The sequence below is a fragment of the Phascolarctos cinereus genome, unplaced genomic scaffold (assembly GCF_003287225.1).
Source record: "Phascolarctos cinereus isolate Bilbo 61053 unplaced genomic scaffold, phaCin_HiC Scaffold_2;HRSCAF=192, whole genome shotgun sequence".
NCBI lineage: Eukaryota > Metazoa > Chordata > Mammalia > Diprotodontia > Phascolarctidae > Phascolarctos > Phascolarctos cinereus.
The window spans coordinates 7,320,082-7,340,044 of record NW_027555625.1 but is presented as its reverse complement, the minus strand read 5'-3'; the positions used below and the strand labels follow the sequence as shown (position 1 = coordinate 7,340,044).

Here is a 19,963-nt window from a genome sequence, read left to right as displayed (position 1 = left end):
CTTTTTTTAAAAACAAATATTTTTTTTAATTAACAGCATTCATTTTTCTCTCCCTCCCACTTCCATCCCTGTATTGGGAAAAAAAAAGACAAGAATAACCACCTTGTTACTTCATAGAGCAGTAAAAGTGTTTACGAGGAGGCTGCCGGGTGTGCTCTGCATCGGGATCGAGGGGGCACACCTCTTAGTTTTAAACAATTTGTTGTTTTACATCACCTTCGCTTCCAAGTATGGCCCTTTCTTTCCCTCTCCAGACAGAAAGGCAGTTAAGCCAAACTAATGAGTGCATCGATTGATGCCATGGAGGCAGTGTTCATCCCCTGCCCCTCCCAGCTCAATGTTGATGCTGGCTAGCCAGCCGGGCCCCTTAGCCTAGGTGTCCTAGACCATCCACTCATCTCCCCCTCTGCCTCCTGCCTCCTGCACTGATACTTCCCTAGCTCGAAGCAAGGAAGGGAGGGAGGCTCACTTTCAGATCTTTTCTTTCAGGCCAATCTTGGCCGTTGTGATTACGTAGCGGTCCCTTTTGTTGGTGGTGGTCTTTCTGTTTGTGTGGTTGTCATCGCCATCCTTACTGGGTCTGTCTTCACATTCTCTCCCTTGGTAAAAGTCTTCCTGTGCTTCTTTCTGTGTTTATCATGTTTGTCATTTCTTAGAGCATGGGAGCACTCCATCACATTTAGGCATTATTCACCATTCGCCATTGAGAGACATTGACTTTGTTTCCAATGTGCATCCTTCTACAGAAAGTGCTGCTTATAAATATTTTGGTGTATATGAGGCCTTTTACCTCCTTGGGGCATCTGCCTGGCAGGGGATCTCTGGGCCCGAGGGGAATCACTTGAAAATGTTTTTTTTCCTGTCTTCATTTTCCAGCATTTCCCTCCTCCCTGTCCCACCCAGACAAGTTATCACTTATAGCAAAGAAAAAAAGTCCAGCCACACTAACATAGCCGCAGTCAGACATGACAGTGCCCCCTATGAAGAAGGGACAGCATTGTAGACATCTTCCTGTTTCTCCTTTAGGGTCAGGCCTGGGCATTAGAATTACACAGCATTCAATTTCAGGTTTTGTCATTTGCATTTACGTGGCTGTTGTCATCATGCATGTTTTCGTGTTTCTGACACCTTCGCTTTGCATCATGTGTCTTCCTGTGTTCTTCACATCTGCCATTTTGTGTGGTACTGTGATAAACAGTACCACAGTTTGTTTACCCCTGCTGATGGGCGTCTCTCCCAAAAAAGCATCTCTGGAAAGATTTTGTGCTGTGCAGGGTTTTCTTTGTGTTTGTGACTCCACTCCCCTTGCGGTTATACACCTAGCAGAGGGCTCTCTGGATCAAGGGGGTGCTTGAATCACTCAGCTGACGTCATTTCCAGTTGCTTTTTTGGAGTGGTTGGGCCAGTTCCCAGCACCATGCCTCCGGGTGTGTTCAGGGGCCTCACTTTGCACAGCCAGTCCTTCCCACATTGACCATGCCTGTCATCTTTGCCAATTCCATGGGTCTGGGAGAAACTTCAGACTTGCTTTGATGGCATTTCCTCTGCTTGGTGATTGGGAGCAGTGTGTCACAGGGCTGGGCGTTAAATCTTTTAAAGCTGTGGCCTCCCCTCCCACCTGCTGGGGATGGATCTGGGTTGTTGGTGTCGTCTGAGGGTTCTTTGTGTGTTTTGGGCTTCAGAGCCTCTTCAGATGTTGCACGCCTGAGGATTCGATCAGGCTCATCCTGATGGGGAGCTGTGTACTCCGAATATCTGCCCTGTCTTTTGTTGATTGACCAGAGAGAGTTAATAACTGGGTCCTTCCATCCCAGCATTTATGCATTAAGACACGTTAAGAAAGGAAGCAAGCTCGCTTGTTTCCCTTTGAAAAGAAGAGCTAGGCCCTGCCCTGGGAATGAGCCGCAGGCCATCCGAGGGGGTTTTCTGTGTAATGGGCTTGGAAGAAGGGATGTTGGCGATCGTCTGGCCTGGGCAAACTGATCTCTGAGGGGAGGTGACCTGTTCTGAGCTGTGTGTGTGGGGAAGAAAAGCTTTCTCCATTCCTTTTGTGGCCATGACGTGTTAGAATTCTGTGGGAGGCCAGGGCCTGTCGTATTCACGTACTGAGGGTCAGAGGAGGGGAGGCCGCTCTGGTCCTGGCCCTGCTCCTGATACCTCCAGGCCTCTCCATCCAAAAGAGAAGGGGCTTAGATCAGCCTCCCCTCTCCCCTGGGGTACTGGGGGCAGAGAGAATATGCTCAGCTGAATTCAATTTGTAGGACTTTAGATGTCAGTAGAAACATCGGTTGTCTCTTGTTCTGAATCAAATGTGGTGTTTGATTTTCTTCTCCCTTTAGTGCTCAACAAATGGCAGATGAACCCGTATGACAGAGGATCGGCTTTTGGTGAGTGGCTCTCTTGGCCTCTTTGGGCAGACGGGACCCATGAGCGTCCATGGTTGTGGGACGGCTTCTTCTGGGCATTGCTGAAGGTCAGAGTGGCTTTTAGGTCATTGGTGACATCTGCGCTTTCACATGAGGCAACGCTGTGTTCTCTGTGGTGACTCTTTGCTAAGGTGATGCAAGGGACTGAATGACATTGGAGAAGAAATCTGAAGTAGAATCGTTCTAGGGTTTTTCTTTTCTAATGTTTCCTGCTTGAGCCCCAAATGTGAACTTTGGTATATTGGGTCTGTGTTTGCAAAGGCAGGTGGTTGGGTGCTTCCAGACCATCGCTAGCTCACTAAGTGTTCTGCTACAGAACACGTTTAGAATTCATTCACTCAGCAGATGTTGGAGGGACTCCTCTGTACGAGGAGCTTGTTAGGTGTGACTTTGTCATAAAGGTTTCCTCCACCAGAGCCTCAGACCGGCAGACGCCAATTGTTTGTATTCACGCACACTGCCTTCCTGAGTCCCTTGGTGGTGGAGAAGATTGGACATTGTCCTTTCAGTCCCTGTAATCCCGAGCTCAGATAGCTTCACATTGTGGCTGTCTTATTTGTGGGAGCTGAGTTCTTAAAGGTGCCTTAAAACAGCAGATTGTTTTTAAATGCTTGTGGTGTTCAGAGATAAAAAGTTTGGTCAGTAAACAGTTATGAAGCACCTATTATGTACCAGGCACTGGGATTACAAATAAGAAAAAGAAGGACCATCCCTGGCCTTAAGGAATTTATCATCGAGTAGAGGGAGACAGCATACACAGGGGAGAAGGGGATGCCAGAGGGTCCTGAGGGCAGGGGTCTGATTATGGAGTGAGACCGAGCAGACGGGCTGATGGGAAATGGAGGGAGGTTCAGAGCCCCCTCTAGAGGATCCCTGCCCACAGACAGCTTATGCTCCTGTAGCGAGGATCGCTGCAGTGGAGCCCCAGCACAGTGGGTCTTAGCGCCCTCTGGCCTCTTTGGGTTCAGTTGAGGCGCGGTCCCATCAGGTGATCGGCTGCCCTGGGCAGGTGGGTGGGTGTTGTTCTGTGCCTGGCCCCCCTCTCTTCTCTGCAGCCCCTCTGGTATGGTCAGTCCTGGCGTCCCCATCTCTGCCTGCTTTCATGCTTCGGTGACTTTGTCTTGGTGGGTGCCTCCCCGCGGGACAGTCTTGACATGCTCTCATTTCCCCCTCCCCTCTAGCAATCGGGTCGGACGGTCTTTGTTGCCAGAGCCGAGAAGTAAAGGAATGGCATGGGTGTCGGTCGACTAAAGGAGTGATGAAAGGTAGCTGTGCCCACTAGCTGTGCTTCCTGGGTGCTGGTGAGGGGTTGGTGACAGCATAGACCAGGAGAGATGGGTTCACTTAAGCACTGACTGTCTGCCAGGCACGGTGGCCAGCGATGGGGAGACAAAGACAGAAATGGGGCAGAAAAAACTGGGGGATGACTGGTGCCCCAACAAGTAAAACCAGAGCAGTTGGGGCAAGAGAAGGTCTTGGAGGAGGCTTTAATTAAAGAAAGAGGTGGGAAGGATAGGGAGAGCGTCTTGTCCCCATTATGGCGGGTGGCCTGCACAGTCCTCTTACCTATATCTTTGCCCCTCCCAGCTTCAGAACTTTAAAGTCAAGTGTGGGTTGGGATTAGCCATTTCTCTGGCTGGATGATGTCTGAATGATCTTTTCTAAAATCTTTGTATCGATAGGAAAACACTACTATGAGGTGTCCTGTCACGACCAAGGCTTGTGCAGAGTTGGATGGTCGACTGCCCAGGCTTCCCTCGATTTGGGTGCGTTCGCCCCACACGTTGCAGCTTCCCGGCCGACATGGGTGGGGTGCCCTTTTTTTCCCCCCAGAAATAACTGGAAAGACAGCAGATGTAATGGTTCCAGACTTGAGCTTCCTGGCATATTGAAAAAACTGTAATTTCCCTTTGGCCAAGCATGAGACTTTGACCGTTTATGTTTTTGTGGCTCTGCCCAGGAATGCTTTTTCCTGGTCTTCTATTTCTGTGACCTCACCGTAGGTGTACATATTTGTGTAGTTTAGCAGTTTTACACGTTAATTTTTAAGAAGCTAGAGCTTTGAGGAAGTTCATGGAGGCTGGAGAGGTGCGATTAATAGACTGACAAGCTGCACTTGAACTGTAACTTATGTGTTTGATCCCAAGTCTCTGCCTACCATGAAGTGAGCTGACACGAAGGGTGTGTGTTAGACAGCACTGCGATTCAGAGGCCTGGGGCTGAATCTTAGTGCCTTCCCTTCCTGTGCAGCCTGGGCCATGTCCTCTTGGCTCTCTGGGCCTCAGTTTCTTTATCGTAAAAACCGAAGGGTTGAACTAGACGACTCCAGAGTGTCCCTTCTGACTGTAAAATCACTCTGCTATGTTTACTCAGGCAGACAAAGCTCAGGGGACCACAGACTGTACTCTTGAACCAGGAATGGCCTCTACAGCATTTCTGGAAAGTGGGTGTTCAGTTTCCGACCAAAGTTGTACAGGGATGGGGAAATCCCTGCCTTTAGAATCTTTGAGTCGTCATTAATAGCGTAGCATTTTTTTAAAAGAAGGTTGCTTCCTCGATTGGTTTCCTGTTCAGGAGGGCAGAGAGAAGGTTGGAGACTGGCCGTGATGGGCGGTATCAGTTCGAGTGTTGACAAGCGAAAGAAATTAAGTTTGGGGGCATTAGCCATGTGCTGACATACAAGTAGTAACTTTGTACAGAGTTGGTGAAGTCTTGTCATCTTACTGTTTAATAAGAAGAGTTTCTTCACATAGGTACCGACAAGTTTGGCTTTGGCTTTGGTGGAACTGGGAAAAAATCCCATAACAAACAGTTTGACAATTATGGAGAGGTAAGCAGTTATTGGTGGAAACACGTCATTCTTAGGCAGCCCTTGGTCTCTCAGCAAAGTAATATTTGAAGAGGAGTTTTAAGGAAGAAATTTTTTTTAACATCTTTCCCTGAAGCATTTGGTTTTAGGTTAAGGAACACTGCAAAATTGCAACAGAAAAATGTAGTGGCCTTCATTTATCCTTTGGTTTTTATAATTTTGCCATTTATTAGTCCTGTGAAAACATGTAAACTTCCTGTCAAACACTGTTTTGATTTTTTTCTTGATTTTAATATTTCAAACATTAGAGTCTGATTTTTCATGTTGGACTAATCTATTAGTGGTTTTTTTTTGTGCTAGTCTCTTTCAAAACCTAATAAACTTAGTTTGTGGTATAAAATTTATACAGTATACATTAAAAAGATGTATATTAAAAGTTGTAAAGAAGTTTTTGAAGAGGGTGTCTTTAAAGTTTATTTTGTTGCTACAGTTTGCTATTAATAACTCATTTGTGCTTTTTCATTTTTGCCATTTTAGGAATTCACTATGCATGATACAATTGGATGTTACCTGGATGTTGACAAAGGGCAGGTCAAGTTCTCCAAAAATGGTGAGTTCCTTGGGGGTTTTCTACAGAATGAGATCTCAGAGTCTTCACTTCCACTAAATTTGGCTATTTTCTCTGTCCTCCCTCCTTTTTTCTTTGAAGGAAAAGACCTTGGTCTAGCTTTCGAAATACCAGCCCATTTGAAGAACCAAGCGTTCTTTGCTGCATGTGTCTTAAAGGTCAGCGTTTCAGTACACAGTAACGTTAATTATCTTTATTAAAATGTCTATGTCCTTGTGATGCTATTTGCCCAGTTCTGACTTCTTCCTTTCCTTCTCTTAGAATGCTGAACTGAAATTTAACTTTGGTGAAGAAGAATTTAAATTTCCCCCCAAAGATGGATTTGTTGGGCTCTGCAAGGCTTCCGATGGCCATGTTGTGAAATCTCAACACACAGGTATTGTGCTGGGGCCTCTGGGGTCTTGCAAAGGGTAGTGTGAGGGAGGGGCCGACGGCTACGGACAGCCATCCGGGGAACCAGTGGGTGAGACTGGGATGCACAGGCTTCTGAGTTTCCTGGGAATAGTGATACCTAGGAGGTTTGTTGCTGGCTGGTAGCAGATTCTTGAGTCTGTCTTTGACTCAAGTAACAGATTGGGAACTGGGCAGTTCTTTTTGGCTGGTGGAGGGCTGGGCAGGGCACAACAGCCCCTCTCTATCTTCCCCTCACACACACAGGAGTGGTCTGCCATCAGGGTTCAGGGGAGGCTCCAGCAGTGCTGCAAAACTCTCCCCTGGCTATTCCCAGGACCTTCCCCCATCCCCCAGCAATTCATCGGTAGCGGGAGGCTGGGCCTGGATGATGGGGCCCTGTTCAGGGTACAGGCCTTGCTGAGGGACCTGACCACTGCCATTTGGCATTGTCCACCTGGAAGTGGAGGGGCTTTGTTTATATATTTATTTTGTAATCGTGGGATGGACCTGAGGTTCCCTTCTATTGTATTAGCGAGGGTCACTATGAAATGGCATTGGTGAGGCCAGCATTCACATGGGGCAAGGTTAGCTCGTCCTCCTAAAGGCCTTTAGGTATCCATTCTCTCCCAGCTGGGAAGCTTTTCCCAAACTTTAAAGGGCCCAGGTCTTGCGCTAACAGGGAATTGGGTAAGTGACACCTCCCAGATGTACCGGACGAGTGCCAGGCCTCTGAAGTGAGCCGACCTGGAGTGGGTCTGGGGGCGCCGTCCTGGCCTACCCTCCCCACCAGGGGCATCGGTCATTTCTTCTTCTCACAGGAAGTGCACAGGTGGCGCAGACCAAGTTTCTTCCCAACGCTCCCAAAGCCCTCATCGTGGAGCCGTCCCGGGAGTTGGCAGAACAGACTTTGAATAATGTCAAGCAGTTTAAAAAATACGTGGATAACCCGAAGCTGAGGTAATTAGCCTTCCGGTGCTCTTCCTTGTTGTGAGGCCCCCTGCTTCACCCTCTGCGGTTGAGTGGCAGCCCGTGACTCCCGGCTCCTTCCTGGAGGTAGATGAGGCTTCAGCAGCTTGGTTACTGTTCTATGTTGATTTGTGTGTCGAAAGATAAGAACTTCAGGCCCCCAAACCCCATGTCTGCATGTGAGCAATTACAGAAAGTTGGGATGCTGGCTTTACTTTTGGCGCGGTGGGCGGGATCGAGGGAGCCTCATCCGCCAGTGACATGCAGGACTGTCCTAGCCGGAGCTCTGGGAGAGCGCCGAGGTCCTTCTGAATTCTGCTGGTCATCACAGTTACCATTCCCAGGGGTAGGGCAGGCTCTGGGGCCTCCTGACTTCTGGTGGCTCTTCCACCTCTCCATCTCCCAGGGCAGGAAACAGTAGGAAAAGGCCTGGGAGAGCTTTGATGTGGTCCCCCTTGTAACTGTGGCCTAATCAGGGAGCATGACCCATATAGTATCCCCACCACCCAAAACAGTATTTAAGCACCCGCGAGGTGCAAACAAACACTAAGTGAGGCGGTCCCAGACTTGACTGTGAGAGATCACAAAAGGCTTCCTGGAGGAAGTGGGATTTGGGTAGAAACGCTTTGGGGCAGGAGCTGGGCATCCTTGAAGGCAGAGTGCTGTGGGCTCCTTCTAGGTCCGTGGAGAAGACTTTGTGTGTGTCCTGTACCCCCAACTCGTGGTCCACTCCACCCCGGCCAAGGATGTGCTCGATCGTTAGGGACCTGGTGGGCCTTGACCAAGGGTAGCCGGTCCTCCATCTCTGACCGGCCCTGTGTTTGTTCTCTGGTGCCTTGGAAAACCAGCATGGTCTTTGCTTTGTTCTTCCTCCAGGGAGCTTCTGATAATCGGTGGTGTGGCAGCCCGGGATCAGCTTTCTGTCCTGGAGCAGGGGGTGAGTTCTCTGTGTCGCAGAGTGCCAGGGGGTGGTGCAGCGGCTGGGGTTTCTTCTCTTCATGCCTGCAGCGACCCTCACACTCGCTGCCTCCCCACGTCGGCCTCCTGCTGGAGGACCTTCCTGCCACAAGGCTCTCCCCACCAGTCAGGGACAAACGCTTCCTCATGTCTCATGGGGCAGACGGCACACTGACAACCGTGTGTGATGAGACGCAGACGGTTTGCTCTGTCACGTGGCAGTGGCTGAGTGGGTCGGCACCACGGCTGAATGAGAGAGACAGATTAGACTCTGGTTTTCCGAGGCCCCGACTGCATCAGGACATCACGATCTGGGAAGGCCTTCGTTTGGGCACCCTGTCTACTGGTGCACATTGTGGCCTCTCTGGGCTTTAGACCTTTGGAGTTGCTGACGCAGATTGCTCTGTGGCCATCCCCTGACTCTGGGCCTCTCTGGGTCCAACCCTGCTGCTTCTGGGACAGCACAGCCCCCAGCCCTTGCAGCTGGCTGGTGCCCGCCAGGATTGGAGAGCCAGTGTCCCATCTGCCCCCTGAGTCTGGAGCAGAAATAGCAGGATCCGGCTGCGCCTTTAGCTGCCTTGTTCTGGCTCTAACATGTCAGAATTGTGTGACGTTAGGCAGTCATTCCACCTCAGTGGGTCTCAGTTTTCTCATCTCTCAAATGGGTATTCAGGTTACAGCAGTTAAGTGCTTGAATTTAAGAGGGATGGTGGTATTTGGACTGGCTGTCTCCAAAGTTTGTTGCCAAGAAAACAAAACTGGACAGATTCTGCCTCCCCTTTGTCCATCACTTACCTGGTTTTTGCTCAGGAGTTCAAAATTCATTTTAATAGAAACATAGGGAAGAAAAATCAGCTACAAATCCTACTTTTCCTTCCAAGCCTCGTGACAAGCGATCTCCTTAGCATTCTGGGCCGTGGCCCAGGTTATTAAGGACTGACTGGTTTGCTGTCACTTCTCTTTCTGTCTGTTTCTTGCTTTGTACCTGACTGTGACCTTGTGGGAATTCCTTACTGTGTGTGTTTGTACTGACTCTGCCTCTCCCCTCGGGACCTTCAGGTGGATATTGTGGTCGGCACTCCGGGGAGACTGGATGACTTGGTGTCCACGGGGAAACTCAACTTATCCCAGATTCGATTCTTGGTTCTGGATGAAGCCGTGAGTCAGAGCCCACCGGGTTCTTGGATGGGATTGGGGCCAGGGAGGCTTTGGGGAAAACCAGCTTCTAGTCTTTGGGTTGGGGTAGGGGGGAGATGGTTGGTCTGATCTCGTACTAGAATCTGCTTCTTCTGAAAATAAAAAGAATACTTAAAGTTTGGTTTATTCCAAAGACCGAGGTGCCTCCTGGGTCGCCCCAAGTGTGGTGCTGGGGACTGTGGGGATCAGAGACCCTGGGCAGCAGTTCCTCTCCCACTTGGCCCAGGGGGTTGGATGCTGGGCACACATGCTGTGGGCTGCTCACGGAAAGCGTTGCTGTCTTCTTTTCCCTGCAGGACGGGCTTCTTTCCCAGGGCTATTCGGACTTCATTAATAGGATTCACAATCAGATTCCTCAGATTACTTCTGATGGAAAAAGACTTCAGGTACAAAACATGTCTAATGCCTTTTCCATCCTACCAGACAGTGTCTTCTGCAGCCAGGTGCTGGAGTTTTCTGCCCTTCCTTAGCTGCCCAGCTCCAATGGCATGTAAGCCCTGCTTGTGGCTGGGAAGGGGCTGCCTCAGGAGCCCTTCTCTGCCAGCGCCAGGGCCACTGTAAGGCGGAAGATGAAGGGCATGGGACAGGAGGCTTAAAGGACTTTGCAGCCTTCACAGTGTTATGGGTTTGGGAGCTAGAAATAAGAGAAGTAATTCTAAAAAGCTCTAGCACAGAGGTTCCCAAACTTATTTGGCCTACCATCCCTTTTCAAAAAAAAAAAAACTTGGCACCTCCCCTGGAAACCTACTTTCTTTAACCTTTTTAACACTTTTTTTTTGGAAATTTGCATCATTTTTAAAAAAAGGGTATATTTTTAAAAAAGTGATACATCTTAAATTTAAAAATTTAATTGTAAATTTGTGGTTTTTCCCGCATTGAAATTTTGATGATGCAGTATTGCATCATGTAACCGTACAGTATCATATTGTAAACAAGTCGTTGCATACACGTGTTCTGCTGATGCATGCTTGGATTCCCTGCCAACACTTGCTTGTTAAGCCTTGTCAGTGGACTTGAGCACTGATCGGTTATAACTGGTATTTTGTGTGTTTGGTTGGAAGATAGCATCATCACTACGACTTCACCTCTGTCACACAGCAGATGAAACACGTGCAAACAGTTTTTCCGATTTTTCTTCTCTTCTTTCCTTGTGCTTCCACTGCCCCCTTACTTTTGTTTAGTGCTGCCCCCGACAGCACTCGGGGCCTGGATCATTCCTCAGGAGGTGGTACCACCCACGTTGGGAGCCTCTGCTCTAGCACAAACTCCATTAGACGAGGCCGTCAGGTGCTGTCCCGAGGACTTCCGCCGATGCAGGGTGGCTCCCGGGACAGCGTCCCCCACCCTGTCACAGATTTCTGTGGGGCGGGTGACTTGACAGCAGACGCTGACTTCCTGGGGCATCAGGGCTGTTCAGCGGCGGGCTCACGGCCCCGTGCTCTGCTTTCAGGTCATTGTCTGCTCGGCCACCCTCCACTCTTTCGATGTCAAGAAGCTTTCGGAAAAGATCATGCATTTCCCGACGTGGGTTGATTTGAAAGGGGAGGATTCGGTCCCCGAGACGGTGCACCACGTTGTTGTTCCTGTGAATCCCAAGACGGACAGACTGTGGGAGAGGCTAGGCAAAAACCACATCCGTGTAGGTGGCCCTGCTGTGGGGGTGGAATCTGGGGGGGTGGGGTCAGGCTGGGTCAGATGGGCTGCCCTGGAGCTCCCCTGCTCCGTGAGTAGCGGGCCAGGTTCCCTCAACACTCAGTGTGTAGTTAACCTGGAGATTTTCATTCTCCTTAACCTGAAAATGGAGCTGAGGGAAGGGGAGAGTCAGTCGCCGGAGAGCTCGGGTTTCTTTTAAAATGACAAACTTGGCTGTGCCAGTGCGTACAAAGGAGGATTGTAGTGCCTTGCACACAGTAGGTGCTTAATATATGCTCACAAACAGAAATGACTGTGTGCTAGAGCAGCCAGCTGGGTAGATGTGTGACCAGCTTGTGGGAATTCCGGAGCAGCCACCGAATCATGGACTCCTAGGCATGAATAGTCAGTGCCTGCTCAGCTCTGGGGATGCAGAGACCCAGCAGAAATGGTCGCTCCCCACAGGGAGCTTACCATCTGGGGGAGGAGGAGTACAGAGCTGCACCAAGTAAACACAGGCTGGTTTCAGAGGGAGGGTGGAGGCTGAGGCTGTGAGGACAGGCCCCAATGAGGGGTGCTTCTCGGGCTGGGCCTCAAAGTTCTGACTTCAGAACGTCAGCTCCGGAGAGGAACGAGGGGCTCTGTCTGAGGAGGCAGCTGTGAGGGGGCGGGGGATGTGGGAGGCTCAGATGTGGCTGAACAAGAGCCTGGAGGGCCTCTGCTGTGCCCTGGAGCAGCCCCTGCCCCGCCCCCCTCCCCCCCCCCGGGTCTGAGCAGAATGGAACAGGAGAGGGTCACCCCTCCCCCAGCTCTCTTGTCTCTGTTGTGCATCCTCATTTCCTTTTCCCCAACCTCCTGGGGCCTGCTTTTGAGGTGCTTTGCCAGCCTGTCCCTGGCCTTCTCGATTCAGGGTCTGCCTAGAGTACTCTCCTGGCCCCCATCTGTTTCAGTTACTGGGCCCTTTTAGACCAGAGGATGGAAGCCTGTGTCCAAGAGAAGGGCTGTCCCATGGGAGTGGGATTAGGCTCCTTCTCTTCCTTGGCCTCCGAAGGGAGAACCAGGGGGAATTTTGGGCTCAGTATCAGGGAAAACAGAAGAGTAAGCTGTCCCAAAGGGGAATGGGCTGTTCCCTGTCCTCTCGTGGGCCTGTCTGTCCAGTCGAGGCCCTCGTCACTTCTCCCCGGGCCTGTTGTGTAGCGTCCTTGGGTCTCTGAACACTCCCATCCCTCCCCCACGGATCCCAGGACGAGGCTCCTGAGCCTCAGGCCTGTGACGTCCGTCCCATGCTCAAGCGCTGTCCGTGTCTCCCAGCTCGCTCTGGCTTGGCACTTCAGGCCTTCCGAGCCTGGCCCCAGCCCACTTGTCCACCTCCCTTGCATGGGATCTGTGTCTTGTTTGCCTTCGTGCATTTGCACTGACCATATTGACCTGGAGTCAGCAGCGTGACACAGCACCCCAAAAGCTCACCCTGTCAGACGAAGGGGACGTCCAGAGGGGCAGCGGGGCCACCAGGCTGCTGTGAGGAGGGCCACTTGTCCCGACCAATAGAAAGGGCTCATTGCTCAGGGACTGACAGCTTTCCGGGAAGCTTCCTGTGTGGGGCAAATGGGGAGGGAGCCCGAGGCCATCTGGTCCGGGCCCCAATTTCCTGGCTCCCTCCGGTGCCCTCACCGCCCGTTGTTCATGGAGGCTGCGGGTTTCTGACATTAAGAAACTGAAAAGTCTGATACCTAAGCCTAAACGCCTAAGCTGTTTACTTCCCCAACGACCATAAACCTCAGGGACAGGGATAACCTAATGATGTGTGTGTGTGTGTGTGTGTGTGTGTGTGTGCGCGTGCGTGCTGTGCACGTTTTTAAAAAACGTGTGTTGGAAATCCTGTTTTTTGTTTGTTGTTTGCTAGACTGACGAAGTCCATGCAAAAGATAACACCAGACCTGGCGCCAACAGCCCCGGTGAGTGCGGGAGGGATTCAGATCCTGCAGCACAGGCCCTGGAGACTGAGTCAGTCCCGTCCCTGGTGGACCCCTTGGGGCCTCGTTCTTGGCCTGAGATCTGCCTTTTGGCCTCTGCACCTTCCGTGGGCAGCGGGGCCGCTCTGGGCCCTTCAGCGCCAGCTTAGGCCCCCGTTATGACCTTGAGGCACCGTGCCAGGCCCTGGGGTTAGAAAGACAAAGAGGAAAGTGTGCCTGCCCTCAGGCCCTCCACTGGGGGCTACGCTGGGCAGAAAGGGAAGCAGATACACGACACATTTATACAGATGCATTTATTTTTTTTGGCTACGCAGTGGGGTTAAGTGACTTCCCAGGGTCACACAGCTAGTAAGAGTTATGCGTCTGAGGCCAGATTTGAACCCAGGTCCTCCTGAATCCAGGGCCAGTGCTCTATCCACTGTGCCACCTGGCTGCCCCTTCACAGATTACTTTTCAAAAATCATTAATAAATCTGGCCATTTTATGGGTCACCTTGGCTAATAGAGATAACAGAATAGTGAAGAGGAAGACCTCCAATTTTGGGTGGGTCCTCCCTGGACTGCGGGACTTGTCCAACTCTTTGTGACCCTGTTTGGGGTTTTCTTGGCAAAGATACTGGAGTGTTTGTCATTTCCTTCTCTAGCTTATTTTGCAGATGAGGAAACTGAGGCAAACAGGGTGAAGTGCCTTGCCCAGGGTCACCCATCTAATAAGTGTCTAGGCTGGGTCTGAACTCAGGTCTTCTGACTCCAGGCTCAGTGCTCTGTCCACTGCACCACCTAGCTGCCCGGGGAGTTAGCCAGGAAGAGAAGGTAGACTGAGGACCCACGTGACAGAATCCCAGCTCCAGCTAAGTCACAGCCAGAGCTCAGCCCCCAGCTTGCTGATGTTATCTTTCAGATTGTTTAGCTGCAGCAGCATTAAGTTGGGAAGGAAGCGACCCAGGGCTGGGGGTGTTTGTTTAGCACATTGTCTGCCTTTCATGTGTGTAAACACGCCTCGGCCTGTGTTTTCCAGGCCCTCGCGTGGCTGGAGCCCCAGGGGTCCCTGTCTCCCTGTCCCGGGGCTTGCCAGGGTTGAGCTGGGGTCCGGTCTCTGCTGTGCTTGGCTTGCAGAGATGTGGTCTGAGGCCATAAAGATCCTGAAGGGGGAATACACGGTGCGGGCCATCAAAGAGCACAAGATGGATCAGGCGATCATCTTCTGTCGGACCAAGATAGACTGTGACAACCTGGAGCAGTATTTCATGCAGCAAGGAGGAGGCAAGTTGTTCTCACTTGAGACAGGTCGGGAGCATTTCTCTTATTGAACGGTCAGAGGCCTCGCGGAAGTGCGTGTCCAGAATTCCAAGGCAGCTTATGGTTACCGGATCTTCTGGATCCTCACCTGTGCGGAAAACTGGGAAAAGTCCTTCTGGGTGGGGAAGATTTCCTCCTGACGAACTTGAGCAGAACTGACCGTTTGGTGTTTTATGCGTGGCCTCGAGAGAGGGATGTCTGCCTTGTTCCGGGGGATGCATCTCTAGCAGATGCTTCCTTCTTGTCTGCCCAGGCTTCTGAGAGTCTGGTGTGTAGGGAGGGAGAGTGCCCAAGCCCGAGCAGCCCCGCTCCACTCCAGTCCCTCTGAAGCTCAGGGCAGCATCCCTGCCCAGATCCCAGGTGTGCAGGAGAGTCCCTATGTACCCAGTGAAATCGGCCCTTCCCTCCCTGAGCAGACAGCGTTAAGAAGCTGGGTCTGGTGTTGTCCTGGGAGGCTAGGGGGCTGTGTCCTCATCCCAGGCACCCCAAGGAGGCTGTTGAGGGGGTTAAGCTCTTATGTCGACTCTTCATCGTTTTTCTGCTCGTCCTCTTGCCCAGTGACCTGTCCCGGCCTTGGTAAGTCCTGCTGCTTCTCTAGCTGAGATCGGCACACGGTGACCAAGCGCTGGATTGTATGAGGGCTCCTTGGCTGGCCCGCAGCCTCTGGGCTTCCTCGCTGCTCCTCCCCAGCGGTGCACACGGGCGAGGGTGCAAGGCAGTGAGTGACGTGCTGCAGAGGGCAGGCCCGTGCACCAGCCTCTGCGTCCTGCAGACTTTACAATCCCTCTGGAGCTCATGTTGGTGGGACTTCACCTCTGCCCAGCATCAGGCTCACCATGCTTTGTGGTAATTTGGGGGCCCTCCTGTAGCACGACCGTCGTTGGCTCTCTGAGTCGCTCAGTTTTGAACGTGCCTTTCTCTAGGTCCGGACAAGAAGGGACACCAGTTCTCCTGTGTTTGTCTTCACGGGGACCGAAAGCCTCATGAGAGGAAGCAGAACTTGGAGAGATTTAAGGTATTGGCATATGGAACAGACCTCCCGTGGCTGGAAGGGCCGGCTCCGGAATGTGCTGCCCTCGCCCTCCAACAGCCTGCGGGACAGACGGGCCGAGGCGTTGTGGCCCCATTCTGCAGGTGGGAGCAGTGCACTGCTTGGGGGCAGGACTTGAATCCAGGCTCCAGATCAGCCCCCTTTCCCTGCCCTGGGCAGGCTCGCTAGCCTTTGGGGGCCCCTGGCACTGCCCTGACCAGAAGTTTTAAGTTGATTTGTCTCAGATCTCCTCCACGAGTGCTGATTGCCTCCCACTGTCCTTTCTATTCCAGGGGCCTTCCATGAGGGCCCCCTGGATCGGGCATCTATAAGCGGCACCTTTGTGATGACAGTCTCAAGACAGATCATAGCCAGGACAACGTTGCTGGGGGCCTGGCTCGTGACGACGTGTGGGCCGTGAGAGTCTGTAGTCAGAGTTTGCGTGCTCCTGGGCAGTGCTGACCCGCAGTGACCGCGGGCAGGGGAACAGAGCTAAAGGGAGCTAGAGTGCTGACAGCGGGGGACCCTGGACAGCTCACTTTCCCTTCCTCAGACTCAGTTTACTTCTCTGCCCCTTGGGGATAAGAACAGCATCTCCCTGCTGGGTGGTTGTGGGGCTCTGGTGAGATATTCCATCAGTGCTGACCATGGGGCCTGACGGAGACCACCCAAGCACTGTGGCCTTGGCCTTTGTGTATGTGCCGCTCCCTGGAGCCTGGGGGTGCTGCTGTCCTGGGCTTGGGGCCAGCTTTCCCGCCCCCTCCCTCCAGCTAGAAGGTCTTTGCCAGGGCTTCGGTGCTCTGCTCCTCCCCTCCCAGGCTGGGTCCTGGAATGGGCTCCTGAAGTGGCCTCCACTCAGCGTCAGGAGAGGCGTTCACTAAAAGTATTGAATGGCTCATACTTGGTACCATTGCTCTTACTCTGCAGTCGCCAGTTAGTGATTTCTCACATTTATATGGCTTCTAAAAACAAGCGGAGTTCCTCTCTTACAGTGCTGTGGGGGCAGTCTTGGGGTATTCCCATTTCACAGATAAGTAAGCTCAGAGAGGCCAGGGAGGGAGAGCTCACAGGCCCTGGAGCCAGGCTGGGCCGGAAGCAGGTTTTCTGATTCCAAGACCTGTGTTTTTCCTGCTCCGTTATGTGCCATGTTGCCTGTTCTAAGTTACTGTTTGAAGAATGACCTTTTAGGTAAGGGAAGGAGAGTGACAGTGAGGCCTTGATTTACTTGTGAGCATCACACGTAGTGGGTCAGAGACCTGCTGGAGAATTCAGGTTTGGTCCTCCTGGTGTGTGGCCAGCGTCTGGACCTCTCTCATTGGTCATTGAGGGCTCGCTTCCTGGGAAGGCAGATGTTTGGGAGTGAACGCTCACTTCCCCCCTTCTCTTTCGCCCTCTCTCTGCAGAAAGGAGATGTACGGTTTCTGATTTGCACCGACGTGGCTGCCAGAGGCATCGATATCCATGGGGTCCCTTACGGTAAATGCCTCTGTGGTTCACAGATAACTCAAACGTTAGCTTACGGTGTAGACTGTAACTTGAAAGGATTGCAGAGTGTGCCACCTAGAACCATATGAAGTGACCTTTAGGAGGGAGAGAAGGCAGAGGATTGGATGTGGGGATGTGTGTGTGGGAGGGCTGACGGCTCATTGGTGATGGTTGTTTATGCTTTCAGTCATAAATGTCACCCTGCCTGATGAAAAGCAGAACTACGTCCATCGGATTGGCCGCGTCGGCCGAGCAGAACGGTACCGCTGTCCTCGGGGGGAGCAGGGGTTGGGGGAGACGTGGGCCCCTTGTGAGCTTCGGGGCTAAATTCTAACACGGGCCCTTGAATCGTTTCAGAATGGGGCTGGCTGTGTCCCTGGTGGCGACCGAAAAGGAGAAGGTAATCTTTTGCCCTTGAAAAAGAGGCTCAGACTTCCTTCCTGCACCTCGGCTACCTTCCCAACCAGCGTTTCTGGATGCTCTGACGGGGATGACGCATGCATGCGTCTGCGGCTCTGGGGATGCTGGGCCGGGGCTCTGAAGGCCACTCCACCCGCGCTGGCCTTTCCAGTAGCAGTGCTGAGCTTCCTACATGTCAGGGAGCTTGAGTCTCAAAATTCTCCACTTTCTCACTTTCTTTGATACATGAGTTGGACAGTTAAATGTTTGAAATGAAGGGAGGGGGTTTTTTTATTTGGTTTTGCATTAAACTGAATTCAGTTACTTTCTAAGAATAAAGACTTTTATAAAGTCTTTCCTTCAGATTCTTAAAGCAAAAAAAGAATGAGCTTCTGGAAAAAAGCATGTAGCTTTAATGTGATGCTAACCAATGAAGACTGCTAAAAGCCTTCCTATAGAGAATATTGCAAAAGAGTCTTGAGCCTGGTTCCCTGGGCTGCATTCCCCGGCCTGCCGTTGAAGCCAGCCGTTTTTCCTTGTTTCATTTCTTTGAGAATGACACCACGTGCCTGCCACCAGCTGGAGACGTTGGTGGTTGGGTCCCCAGAGGCTCTTAGCAGCCGGGGTCCCTGCGGTTGGGGGGAGGTTTCTGGCCTTTCGCTCTCGTCCTGGGGAACACAGTCCATTCACCTGCAGGGGCAGGGGCAGGCCTGGTGGGGTTTCGGCTGGCCCTGCACCTATTCCCCATTCCCTTCCTGTCCGTCTCATTTAGGTTTGGTACCACGTGTGCAGCAGCCGTGGGAAGGGGTGCTATAACACGAGGCTGAAGGAAGATGGCGGCTGCACCATCTGGTACAACGAGATGCAGGTAGGAGCGCTCTCCTTGGCAGGAGGCTGGGGAGCAGCAGACGTCATCACTGACTTCCTAACCTCAAACCCAGTGAATCAAGAGCTCGTTATGGGGAAGTGTGTTCCCAGCTGTTGGTGCCTTTGAGACAAGGCCTGGTTTCAGCTGGACACAGACTCGGGAGTCGGGGCTGCTGCTCTTGAGAGGGGTGGGTGCCGCAGACCCCTGCACGGCAGCTCACGATGGGACAGGCAGAATCTGCCTTGGGGAAAAGGAAATCTCCCCTTAAAATGTATCCACTTCTGCCCCTGTGTCTTCAGCTGCTCTCTGAGATTGAGGAACACCTGAACTGCACCATCTCTCAAGTCGAACCAGACATCAAAGTCCCTGTGGACGAATTTGATGGGAAGGTGACCTACGGGCAGAAGAGAGCGGCTGGAGGTGAGCTAACACCCGGCCTGGGGTTTCTGTTGGTGTGGTCTGGGACTTGGCAGAAGTGAGTGGGGCTGGGGCCCAGGCTGGCCTGGATTCTGGGGTGAGGCCTCTGCTTAGGATGTCCGGGCCTCAATGGGGGCCACCCGGAGGCTGTAGTGGGAGGTGTGTTCTGAATCGTTTCGTTGGAGGCAGCTTCAGAAACGATCAGGTTTCCAGGTCAGCATCCAAACCTCGTTTCCCCCAGAGTGCCCTCCTGATACCAGCCTGAGTTGTTTGGATTCCCTGGCAGAGGGGCCGTTCGGCTGAGAGGGAGGAAGTGGTTTCCTTTTCTTTCCTGGACACGGCCCCTTCCACATTGGTCCGTACTCCAGAATTGTTCCTCCCAACAAAATCAGTGAATTCTTCCTTTGGGTAGCTGGGCAGCCGAGCTCATCTGTCAGCAGCGTGGGTTGGTTTAATCAGCCGGCTTTGCCCAGGTGTTCTCAACAAAAGCCCCTTCACCTGCTGGCCGGCTTCTGTTGCATAGGGGATGCTGATGACTCCCGCACAGCCCTCTCCCTTTGGAGTCTCAGAGTGGGAAGTGAGGGAGAAATCTCAGGTGTCAGGAGGCCTCACCCATCTCCCTGCATCCACTCCCTGGAATGGCCAGCCTGTGGGCAGGTTTCCTTTGCCTGGATCCTAACAGCAGGCCCCTCTGGGGAACTGTGGGCCTTTCGTGGCTTCTCCCCTTTATGTCTGGGCCAGACAAAAAACACCAAGATAAGGGAGCCCTCGCCTCATGGTGATGTGCGGCTGGCAGGCGGGGGGCTGGAGGATGGGGAGGGAGGATAGGGAGGTAGCTGGAGGAAGGGGTGCCTTGCTGACAGGGTCTTTGTGTATGGTGCAGGTGGGACCTACAAAGGCCATGTGGACATTTTGGCTCCTACAGTCCAAGAGCTGGCTGCCCTTGAAAAGGAGGCTCAGACTTCCTTCCTGCACCTCGGCTACCTTCCCAACCAGCTTTTCAGGACCTTCTGATGGGGACGATGCATGCATGTGTCTGCGGCTCTAGGGTTGAAGGACACTACACCTGCACTGGCCTTTCTAGTAGCAGTGCTGACCTTCCTGCATGTCAGGGAGCTTGAGTCTCAAAATTCTCCATAACGATTGTCCACAATAAAAACGGCCAGCTTGATGATGCTGTTTGCATGCACCTTCTTTCATCGTATTGTGACCACTTTTTCTACAAACTTGACAGCTGTCCAGCTTGGGAGCTAATTGAAGTTGGGTAGGGGTAGCAGGATGGGCAGTGAGGTGACGCCATAGTGCACAGAGCGCCGGGCCTAGGGTCAGGAAGACCTGAGCTTAAATCTGGCCTCAGATGCTAGCTGTGTGACGCTGGGCAAGTCCCTTATCCCTGTTTGCCTCAGTTTCCTCATCTGTAAAGTGAGCTGGAGAAGGATATGGCCAACCCCTCCAGTGTCTTTGCCAGGAAAACCCCCACTGGGG

General features: G+C 52.3%; 1 protein-coding gene across 2 annotated transcripts in view; it reads left to right on the top strand.

The window, feature by feature from the left end:
- Positions 1 to 19,649, top strand: part of DDX1 (DEAD-box helicase 1) — a 28,785-nt gene extending 9,136 nt beyond the window's left edge. For both annotated transcript variants that reach the window (XM_020967418.2, XM_020967419.2), the window contains exons 6-26: positions 2,340 to 2,387; positions 3,608 to 3,691; positions 4,109 to 4,192; positions 5,180 to 5,256; positions 5,773 to 5,845; positions 5,945 to 6,021; positions 6,125 to 6,239; positions 7,075 to 7,213; positions 8,099 to 8,159; positions 9,239 to 9,337; positions 9,673 to 9,762; positions 10,827 to 11,015; positions 12,912 to 12,963; positions 14,097 to 14,243; positions 15,203 to 15,294; positions 16,713 to 16,785; positions 16,982 to 17,054; positions 17,152 to 17,194; positions 17,966 to 18,061; positions 18,361 to 18,481; positions 19,362 to 19,649. In XM_020967418.2, coding sequence (XP_020823077.1) covers positions 2,340 to 2,387; positions 3,608 to 3,691; positions 4,109 to 4,192; positions 5,180 to 5,256; positions 5,773 to 5,845; positions 5,945 to 6,021; positions 6,125 to 6,239; positions 7,075 to 7,213; positions 8,099 to 8,159; positions 9,239 to 9,337; positions 9,673 to 9,762; positions 10,827 to 11,015; positions 12,912 to 12,963; positions 14,097 to 14,243; positions 15,203 to 15,294; positions 16,713 to 16,785; positions 16,982 to 17,054; positions 17,152 to 17,194; positions 17,966 to 18,061; positions 18,361 to 18,481; positions 19,362 to 19,492 — 1,964 coding nt within the window. In that variant the 3' untranslated portion in view covers positions 19,493 to 19,649. The remainder of the gene's footprint in view (positions 1 to 2,339; positions 2,388 to 3,607; positions 3,692 to 4,108; positions 4,193 to 5,179; positions 5,257 to 5,772; positions 5,846 to 5,944; positions 6,022 to 6,124; positions 6,240 to 7,074; positions 7,214 to 8,098; positions 8,160 to 9,238; positions 9,338 to 9,672; positions 9,763 to 10,826; positions 11,016 to 12,911; positions 12,964 to 14,096; positions 14,244 to 15,202; positions 15,295 to 16,712; positions 16,786 to 16,981; positions 17,055 to 17,151; positions 17,195 to 17,965; positions 18,062 to 18,360; positions 18,482 to 19,361) is intronic.
- Positions 19,650 to 19,963: the final 314 nt, after the last annotated feature.